Genomic DNA, 11,152 nt, shown 5'->3' on the forward strand with positions numbered 1-11,152 from the left:
GACTGAAACAGGTTTCCCTCAAGAATTTCCCTGTATTTAGCGCCATCCATCATTCCTTCAACTCTGACCAGTTTCCCAGTCCCTGCAGATGAAAAACATCCCCACAGCATGATGCTGCCACCACCATGCTTTACTGTGGGGATGGTGTTCTCGGGGTGATGAGAGGTGTTGGGTTTGCACCAGACATAGCGTTTTCCTTGATGGCCAAAAAGCTCAATTTTAGTCTCATCTGACCAGAGTACCTACTTCCATATGTTTGGGGAGACTCCCACATGCCTTTTGGCGAACACCAACCATGTTTGCTTATTTTTTTCTTTAAGCAATGGCTTTTTCTAGCCACTCTTCTGTAAAGCCCAGCTCTGTGGAGTGTACGGCTTAAAGTGGTCCTATGGACAGATACTCCAATCTCCGCTGTAGAGCTTTGCAGCTCCATCAGGGTTAACTTTGGTCTCTTTGTTGCCTCTCTGATTAATGCCCTCCTTGCCTGGTCTGTGAGTTTTGGTGGACGGCCCTCTCTTGGCAGGTTTGTTGTGGTGCCATATTCTTTCCATTTTTTAATAATGGATTTAATGGTGCTCCGTGGGATGTTCAAAGTGTTGGATATTTTTTTATAACCCAACCCTGATATGTACTCCACAACTTTGTCCCTGACCTGTTTGGAGAGCTCCTTGTCTTCATGGTGCTGCTTGCTTGGTGGTGCCCCTTGCTTAGTGGTGTTGCAGACTCTGGGGCCTTTCAGAACAGGTGTGTATATATACTGAGATCATGTGACAGATCATGTGACACTTAGATTGCACACAGGTGGACTTTATTTAACTAATTATGTGACTTCTGAAGGTAATTGGTTGCACCAGATCTTATTTAGGGGCTTCATAGCAAAGGGGGTGAATACATATGCACGCACCACTTTTCCGTTATTTATTTTTTTGAATTTTTTGAAATAAGTTATTTTTTCCATTCCACTTCACCAATTTGGACTATTTTGTGTATGTCCATTACATGAAATCCAAATAAAAATCAATTGAAATTACAGGTTGTAATGCAACAAAGTAGGAAAAACGCCAAGGGGGATGAATACTTTTGCAAGGCAATGTAAAGCAACATGTGATAACATGAAACTACATATGTGAAAACGCGATAACATGTGAAGTGTTCCAAGATGACATGTTTTCACACTTTAAATTTAATGTGAAATCATGTGGTTTTTCTGTAAGGGAGTCCATAGTCAGGAATTTCTACAGCCAAGGTAGCCTACCTGTCAATAGAGACACGCCCATGGTTATAAAATGAATAATGAGAGAGTGCACCAAGTCCACTATAGCCATATCCTATCTTTCCTGCTGCAGCCACACCCCGTTGTCTAGGAAATAGACTAGAACATCAAGTCATTTCAGAGACCTCTCCTGTCAAGCGGATACTGAACGGGACTATATCAGGTGCGTTTCATTTCATTATGCTATATAATGACATAAGCTGTTGGTGAAATGTTGTTTTTTTTGTAAACAAATCAGTCTTTGATTTATGCAGTTCATAATTTGATGTTTTCCTTTTGTAAAACGATATTGTGATTCCCTGCGTTTTTTCACATGGAGGAACTCAATAATGAGTTCAATAATGAGCTCTGGTGATGTTGTACGCAACATCACCAGAGACGAGAGGAATTTAGAGTAGTCAGGTTGGAGGACTTTTGCTTGCTCTGGCCAGATGTTGAGTTTTGTGGTATGCAATGCAAGCAGAAATGACAACGCCGAAGTTGCATTTTTTATGGAAGAGTATTAGGGTCAAGTGAAGAAAAAAATAGCAAGGGTTGGCGGTACTTGGATTATTATTTTTTGCATGATAGTACTTTTAGAAAAGTGGCAGTATTTCGAGAATAAAGTGGCACTATTTCGAGAATAAAGTGGCAATATTTCGAGAATAAAGTCGCAGTTATATTTCAAGAATAATGTAGGGGATTTGGTTAAATGCGGGCGGGTTGGGTATGGATGCAGGTGTGTGTTTGGGCGGTAAAAAGTAAAGGAAAAACAAACAAATGGCCAGCAATTTAATGATCTAATAGACTCGTACACGCACGCACACGCATACCAAACTTCCCCCTGGCAATTTCAGACTAGTCATACACTAACGGCCATGGTGCGTTATGAGAAGCAAACCACTTTTTAGGCTGTCACTGAACGCGAAGAGAACTGGGGTTGACTCCCTGGCAGTCTGCCCACCGAATTCGCTACAACGTTCTGCTGCGTAGACTAGGCGAACACCTTGCAACAAATCAGTGCATAATTGTAACTATTAACGACCTTATCCATGTTGCTTTACTAACAGTAGTATGTCCCCCCTATGACAACTATCCTTCTACGATAGGCTAGTAGGCTACGTTAACACACCCAATAAAACGAATTATCTTGGGATCCTGGAGACAGGGGGCTATGCGTGTGTATGTGTCCCATGTCAAACTGCTCTCCAAATTCGTTACAACACCGCTATTTTCAGCACACTATAAACCTATAGCGGCCCACTAGATTGAGTACCTTAACCTGTAGGCTAATTTTACATTACAGTGTGCAAGTGAAAGTAAATGATAGGACTATCCGACGGCTGTGGGAAGAATGAACGATGAAGCAGGGGGTTTACGCAAGTGCTTGTGGGAGGAGGCATCTGAAGGACCACTCCTAAACGCGCAAACCAGCTAATCTGAGGCGCTGTTTGAATATATTCATGGTGAGATTCTCCCTTTCTTGAAATATTCATTGGTCTAAATATAGGCCTATCAAATACATTATGATAGGCTATAAATAAATCATCACTGATCTGACATGACTTGGTTGGTACCCTAGCATAATATCTCCTTTCACACTTGCATACACACACAACCCACCTGTCTCTACCTATGTACAGTATGTAACAACACGGATTTGGATGAAATACCTCGTCCGAGTCAGTGTGGACCCTCCTGAAAATAAGTACCACCACTCGTCGCTGTAAACATTTTTCCCGTCTTCACTTGGCCCTTATACTCTTCCGTACATTTGCGACACTAGAGGGAAATGAAGTAAAGTATTTTCAATGGACTTCACCGACCATTGTGGCCCTGTTCAAAAACTCTTTCTTTCCTCCCTCCTTTCCTTGGGTAATCACTGATTTGTTTGTGAATTGATACATTGTCTATTGCATAAAATGTCTAAAGTCTGTAGTTTTGGTATCTGATTTATCAATGGTAAATGTATCAATGCAAAGTTGGATAACTGAACTGCGGGACATTGGATGCGCATTGATATGTGAAATGGAATTATGGCATCATGGTATTTGGGAATTATCGTCAATAAATCCCTGCTAACAACCAATCAGCATCTAGGATTAAAACAACCCGTTTTATAATATAGCATTGCATATTTCAAATAATTATATATATATATATATATATATATATATATATATATATATATATATATATATATATATATATATATATATACACAGTGAGGGAAAAAAGTATTTGATCCCCTGCTGATTTTGTACGTTTGCCCACTGACAAAGAAATGATCAGTCTATAATTTTAATGGTAGGTTTATTTGAACAGTGAGAGACAGAATAACAACAAAAGCATCCAGAAAAACGTATGTCAAAAATGTTATGAATTGATTTGCATTTTAATGAGGGAAATAAGTATTTGACCCCTCTGCAAAACATGACTTAGTGCTTGGTGGCAAAACCATTATTGGCAATCACAGAGGCCAGACGTTTCTTGTAGTTGGCCACCAGGTTTGCACACATCTCAGGAGGGATTTTGTCCCACTTCTCTTTGCAGATCTTCTCCAAGTCATTAAGGTTTCGAGGCTGACGTTTGGCAACTCGAACCTTCAGCTCCCTCCACAGATTTTCTATGGGATTAAGGTCTGGAGACTGGCTAGGCCACTCCAGGACCTTCATGTGCTTCTTCTTGAGCCACTCCTTTGTTGCCTTGGCCGTGTGTTTTGGGTCATTGTCATGCTGGAATACCCATCCACGACCCATTTTCAATGCCCTGGCTGAGGGAAGGAGGTTCTCACCCAAGAGTTGACAGTACATGGCCCCATTCATCATCCCTTTGATGCGGCAAAGTTGTCCTGTCCCCTTAGCAGAAAAACACCCCCAAAGCATAATGTTTCCACCTCCATGTTTGATGGTGGGGATGGTGTTCTTGGGGTCATAGGCAGCATTCCTCCTCCTCCAAACACGGCGAGTTGAGTTGATGCCAAAGAGCTCAATTTTGGTCTCATCTGACCACAACACTTTCACCCAGTTCTCCTCTGAATCATTCAGATGTTCATTGGCAAACTTCAGACAGGCATGTATATGTGCTTTCTTGAGCAGGGGGACCTTGCGGGCGCTGCAGGATTTCAGTCCTTCACGGCGTAGTGTGTTACCAATTGTTTTCTTGGTTACTATGGTCCCAGCTGCCTTGAGATCATTGACAATATCCTCCCGTGTAGTTCTGGGCTGATTCCTCACCGTTCTCATGATCATTGCAACTCCAAGAGGTGAGATCTTGCATGGAGCCCCAGGCCGAGGGAGATTAACAGTTATTTTGTGTTTCTTCCATTTGCGAATAATCGCACCACCTGTTGTCACCTTCTCGCCAAGCTGCTTGCCGATGGTCTTGTAGCCCATTCCAGCCTTGTGTAGGTCTACAATCTTTGGTCTTGGCCATGTTGGAGAGTTTGGAATCTGATTGATTGATTGCTTCTGTGGACAGGTGTCTTTTATACAGGTAACAAGCTGAGATTAGGAGCACTCCCTTTAAGAGTGTGCTCCTAATCTCAGCTCGTTACCTGTATAAAATACACCTGGGAGCCAGAAATCTTTCTGATTGAGAGGGGGTCAAATACTTATTTCCCTCATTAAAATGCAAACCAATTTATAACATTTTTGACATGCGTTTTTCTGGATTTTTTTGTTGGTATTCTGTCTCTCACTGTTCAAATAAACCTACCATTAAAATTATAGACTGATCATTTCTTTGTCAGTGGGCAAACGTACAAAATCAGCAGGGGATCAAATACTTTTTTCCCCTCACTGTGTATATATATATTTTAAACGTCAAATAACCCCAACACTAATTATGCCTCATCTCAATCGCAGTTACTCTGTCTCTCCCATCATGGAAGCTCTGCTGAAGTGTATGCAAAATACCCCTCCCAAAGCCAGTGTAAGTGAACCTGCATCTCCATAGTCTGAAGAGGCTTTCTCCTCATCTCTTCTCCTTCATCTGGACTAAACTAAAAATATAGAATGGCTAAACACAACATGACGGAAGCTAGACAGTAAATGTCAGCGATAGAAGTTTACTGTAGTGACTCAGTGACATCACCCCTCTCTCCCCTGTCTTGTCCAGTCTCCGGCGATGTGGTGGGGTACACTGGGCACTGTGCGACCCTTCCCTAACTTCAACTCAGAGAAGGACGCCCGCGACATTCAAACTGCCTTGGAGAGCAAAGGTACTATTCAAGGGTTTAATGTTCGCTAATGAAGTAAATCAGTACCATGGCTCATTAAAAACAATTTGTTGCCTGAGAATTTCGTCAATCTGATGGTGTGAATGTTTGGAGTAGTTAGTATCATACATACATATTGGATGAGGTATTCAAAATATGTGTGTGTGTGTATTAGGCAGTGACGTGAACACTCTGGTGAGAATCCTGACCAATCGAAACAATGCCCAGAGACAGAGCATCGCAGAGTCCTACCATAACCTCACACAGAAGGTAACTGTCCTTACCTGGTTGAAACACTATGTGGATCTGTCAGCCTACCACTTTGTGGCTCTGTCTGCCCAACTATTGAGTACTTTTACATCTATAAGAAGACTGTGGGAAGGGATGTGATATATGGCATTGGAACCCAGCCCAACAGTCTCTATCTACCCCTCCTCTGTAGGAGTTGTGTCCTGCCCTGAAGAAAGCTCTGTCAGGGGGGCTGGAGCAACTCATGCTGGGGCTGATGATGACCCCCTCTCAGTTTGATGCCCATCTCCTCAGACAGACCATGGAGGTGAGAGCAGATCACAGATTATTTCAAATGATCATTGTAATAAACATGTAATACATGTTCATCGTATTTTTAGGCGTGTAATTACTGTATTGTACTGTGGTTTGTATGAATGTGTGCGTCTTTCTTGTGTATTGTGTGTGTGTTTGTGAATGAATCAGTGTTGTAGTACTCAAGCCCAGGACTCGGACTTGACTCAGACTCAAGTCATGATTTTCATGACTCGTGACTCGATTCGGACTCAACCAGTTGTGACTTTGTTGTCAGAAAATCTCTCTCTTTAATTGAACATACAGTACTAGCTGCAAATGTTAGATAGCTGTGTTATCTATTTAGCCTTACAAATGTGCAACACTGTTATGACATTTCGCTTAAAAAATGGTTGGACAGCTACTTTTAGCACACCAAGGGACTCGTGACTCGACTCGTGACTCGAGTATAAAGGACTCAGACTTCGACTCGGACTCGAACACAAGGGTTTTGGGACTCCACTTGGACTCAAGATTGAGTGACTTGGCTACATCACTGGAACGAATCACTTTAAATGTGTAATTATTTGTTACAGGGTATTGGTACAGATGAAGAGAGTCTATTGGCAGTGTTGTGTACCAAATCACCACAGCAGCTTAAAGATGCCACTATTGCCTACAAACAGGGTGAGCTCTACTGTCTATGGGTAACACACACACTCTCACAATACACACACACACACACAGTGTGCCCTACTGTAGTCTTATTCTGCTTTGTTTGCAGAGTTTGGACGTTACTTGGAGAATGATCTTATCAGTGAGACTAGTAAAGACTTCACTAAGCTGGTACTGGCCATACTCAAGGTACTGCCACTCTTCTTTTAGCAGGTTCTCTTTTAGACTTGGTTGTCTCAATATTACAATATACAGTTGAAGGCGGAAGTTTACATACACCTTAGCCAAATACATTTAAACTCAGTTTTTCACAATTCCTGACATTTAATCCTAGTAAAAATTCCCTGTCTTAGGTCAGTTAGGATCACCACTTTATTTTAAGAATGTGAAATGTCAGAAATTTACATACACTCAATTAGTATTTGGTAGCATTGCCTTTAAATTGTTTAACTTGGGTCAAACGTTTCGGGTAGCCTTCCACAAGCTTCCCACAATATGTTGGGTGAATTTTGGCCCATTCCTCCTGACAGAGCTGGTGTAACTGAGTCAGGTTTGTAGGCCTCCTTGCTCGCACACGCTTCTTCAGTTCTGCCCACACATTTTCTATAGGATTGAGGTCAGGGCTTTGTGATGGCCACTCCAATACCTTGACTTTGTTGTCCTTAAGCCATTTTGCCACAACTTTGGAAGTATGCTTGGGGTCATTGTCCATTTGGAAGACCCATTTGCGACTAAGCTTTAACTTCCTGACTGATGTCTTGAGATGTTGCTTCAATATATCCACATAATTTTCCTTCCTCATGATGCCATCTATTTTGTGAAGTGCACCAGTCCCTCCTGCAGCAAAGCACCCCCACAGCATGATGCTGCCACCCCTGTGCTTCACGGTTGTGATGGTGTTCTTCGGCTTGCAAGTAACCCCCTTTTTCCTCCAAACATAACGATGGTCATTATGGCCAAACAGTTCTATTTTTGTTTCATCAGACCAGAGGACATTTCTCCAAAAAGTACGATCTTTGTCCCCATGTGCAGTTACAAACCGTAGTCTGGCTTTTTTATGGCGGTTTTGGAGCAGTGGCTTCTTCCTTGCTGAGCGGCCTTTCAGGTTATGTCGATATAGGACTCGTTTTACTGTGGATATAGATACTTTTGTACCTGTTTCCTCCAGCATCTTCACAAGGTCCTTTGCTGTTGTTCTGGGATTGATTTGCACTTTTCGCACCAAAGTACGTTCATCTCTAGGAGACAGAACGCGTCTCCTTCCTGAGCGGTATGACGACTGCGTGGTCCCATGTTGTTTATACTTGCGTACTATTGTTTGTACAGATGAACGTGGTACCTTCAGGCGTTTTGAAATTGCTCCCAAGGATGACCCAGACTTGTGGAGGTCTACAATCTTTTTCTGAGGTCTTGGCTGATGTCTTTTGATTTTCCCATGATGTCAAGCAAAGAGGCACTGAGTTTGAAGGTATGCCTTGAAATACATCCACAGGTACACCTCCAATTGACTCAAATGATGCCAATTAGCCTATCAAAAGCATCTAAAGCCATGACATCATTTTCTGGAATTTTCCAAGCTGTTTAAAGGCACAGTCAACTTAGTGTATGTAAACTTCTGACCCACTGGAATTGTGATACAGTGAATTATAAGTGAAATAATCTGTCTGTAAACAATTGTTGGAAAAATTACTTGTGTCATGCACAAAGTAGATGTCCTAGCCAACTTGCCAAAACTATAGTTTGTTAACAAGAAATTTGTGGAGTGGTTGAAAAACAAGTTTTAATGAATGTAAACTTCCGACTTCAAATGTATGTAGAGTTCACAAAAAAATTGAAAAAAAGTGCTATCTAGAACCTAAATGGGTTCATTGGCTGGCCCCATAGGAGAACCCTTTGAATAACCCTTTTTGGTTCCATGTAGAACTCTTTCAGTTCCAGGTCGAACCCTTTCTTCAGAGAGTTCTACATGGAACCCAAAAAGTGTTCTCCCTGGAACCAAAATGTGTTTTCCTATGGAAGGGTTCTCCAAGTATTCACCCTCTTTCACCGAGTAGGCTGTATAGATCAGTCAGTGAAAAATAATGTCCTAATTTGAACTAAGTGAAAGGTGCCATTTGTGCTTTAATACCAACAGAAGGAGGAACTGAATTCAAAGGAGATTGTTGATTATCAACTCATTGACCAGGATGTTAAGGTGAGTGTTCTTCCTCAAAATTACCTCCAGAAAGTTCCTCCAATTAGGCAGTACTCTTGATATCCTTTGTGTGTGTGTGTGTGTGTGTGTGTGTGTGTGTGTAGGCTCTGAATGATGCAGTGAATGGTAAGAAAAAGGACCCAGCCCCCTGGATTCAGGTGTTAACCACCAGAGACTCAAACCATCTCAACAGAGGTAACAAACAAATCTCTCTTTCATCCATTCGCTGTCTCTCCTCCTAGCCCTGGTATGGCTGTAGCCTCCATTACCCCCCTCACCCCCTCTGTCTATCTCTCAGTGCTATCCAGGTTGGAGGATCTGAGAGGGGAGACTGTGGATAAAACAGTACAGAGTCACTTCTCTGGGGACCTGAGGCTTGGCTTCCGCACTCTGGGTAAGACATAGCCTTGTTCAATTGCTCTGTGCTAGACTGACTTTCAACTTCTTCAAATGCTCGTGTGTGTGTGTTTGTGTGTGACAGTATGACAACACTAATTAACAGTATGTATTGATTCTTTCCATCTGTAGTTGGCTCCATCCCAAGTATTCCTTTTTTCCTGGCCCAGCGGCTACACAGCAACATTAAGGTGAGTTTCATTTCATATGGTGGTCTACTCCACACACTGCTACAGTGACTCTCCTCCAGACTCACACTGGCTACATGACTATTCTTGCTGTGTTGTGAGGTGTAGTCGGCAAGTGTAGTGGGCATTGCAATCTCGTAAGACTATCGATTTCTGTGTCAGGTCTTGAGGCAGAGTCTTCTGTAAGCCAGGTTCATTCAAATTGTGTATGTTTATTGTGTATGTGTCCTGCAGAAAGGCAGTGTAGTGCAGGGGATTCTTATCAGCCACAGTGAAGAGGACCTCCTCTGTGTGAGAATCGAGTATCGCAGACTGACCAACACTTCACTCTACTCTACGTTACAGGTGAAGACATATGCACGCACACCAATACATTGAATAGTCATTCTGAAAGGTTTGTTGTTTGTAACTGTGTCATAACTACGTCCCTCTCTCTCACACCCACAGAAAGAATACAAAGGGGAGATGCAGCAGGCTCTCCTAGCCTTGTGTCGATCTGAAGACCTCTAAAGGAAGAATACCTTTTAACCTACACACAGTACATATTATTTCAGTTGTTGTAACCTAATAACTGGTATTATGTCACTCCATTAAACAATTTACATGTCTTTGATATTTCAGCACATTTTGCCATAATTTGACCAAGTCTATATCACCCATAGTGCTAACCATTATGAAGGGGTAATTTGCCTTATAGTAACCGAATTTCAAACATCTCACACCTTTGTTTCTACTTCTATGAATATCATCCAGTGTGTGTGTGAGTTGGTGTCTCCCGAGTGGTGCAGTGGTCTAAGGCACTGCATCGCAGTGCTAGCTGTGCCACTAGAGATCCTGATTCGAATCCAGGATCTGTCGTAGCCGGCCGCGACCGGAAGACCCATGGGGCGGCGCACAATTGGCCCAGCGTCGTCCAGGGTAGGGGAGGGAATGGCCGGCAGGGATGTAGCTCAGTTGGTAGAGCATGGCATTTGCAATGCCAGGGTTGTGGGTTCGATTCCCACGGGGGGCCAGTATGAAAAATAAAAAAAGAATGTATGCACTCACTAACTGTAAGTCGCTCTGGATAAGAGTGTCTGCTAAATGACTAAAATGTAAATGTAAAATGTGGGGGACAGGGCCCAGGGATTTCAAATTCTAAGTGTCTCTCCCTCTGTTCGTCCTAATCCCAGGTCAATGTCAGCCAAGAAGTATTAATATCCCTCAAGCATCTCATAGCTGGCATCTCAGACTCCCCTTATCCCCTCCCACCATGACCAAGGGCTGGCTGGACCTATGGATTGTCAATCTGTAAAAATAGAAGCACTTTCATCCTATGGCAGTGTTTCCCCTACCATTACATAGACAAGGCATCCCGTCCCCCAATGATGTTGTTGCCACACCTAAGCTCCACGAGAGGTGGCACCTGATTCAATAGGTTTCAATCAAATGTGATGTTGGCAGCCTTGGATGTTTGCATGAGCCGAGACAAAGAGTTTGGATCCTATGATGAGACGCATCAAAAATCACATGTAACTGTTCCTTAATAATGTAACTTTGAACTTGTACAAAGTTTAAAACTATAAATAATAAAAGTTAGTTTTAAACATAAAAGTTCTGACTGCTGACTGGATCATGACAAGAAACACTGGTTTGTTTCACGTGATGGGTCCCAGGCAAATTCCAAAAGCTTAGCTGGGGTCACATCATTATAAAGTTGGTGAACC

The 11,152-nt window shown here is 42.4% G+C and overlaps 1 protein-coding gene across 1 annotated transcript; it reads left to right on the plus strand.

Moving 5' to 3' along the window:
- Positions 1-1,418: 1,418 nt before the first annotated feature.
- Positions 1,419-10,059, plus strand: LOC311139651 (annexin A2-like). The gene is made up of 13 exons (XM_084174562.1): positions 1,419-1,436; positions 5,119-5,185; positions 5,372-5,474; positions 5,647-5,741; positions 5,914-6,027; positions 6,590-6,680; positions 6,778-6,857; positions 8,803-8,862; positions 8,967-9,057; positions 9,161-9,256; positions 9,391-9,449; positions 9,681-9,791; positions 9,894-10,059. Exons 2-13 carry the CDS (start codon positions 5,138-5,140, stop codon positions 9,954-9,956), a joined length of 1,011 nt encoding a protein of 336 aa, XP_084030688.1. The 5' UTR covers positions 1,419-1,436; positions 5,119-5,137; the 3' UTR covers positions 9,957-10,059.
- The last annotated feature ends 1,093 nt before the right edge of the window (positions 10,060-11,152 follow it).

Source organism: Coregonus lavaretus (assembly GCF_964263955.1).
Source record: "Coregonus lavaretus genome assembly, chromosome: 13".
Taxonomy (NCBI): Eukaryota; Metazoa; Chordata; class Actinopteri; order Salmoniformes; family Salmonidae; genus Coregonus; species Coregonus lavaretus.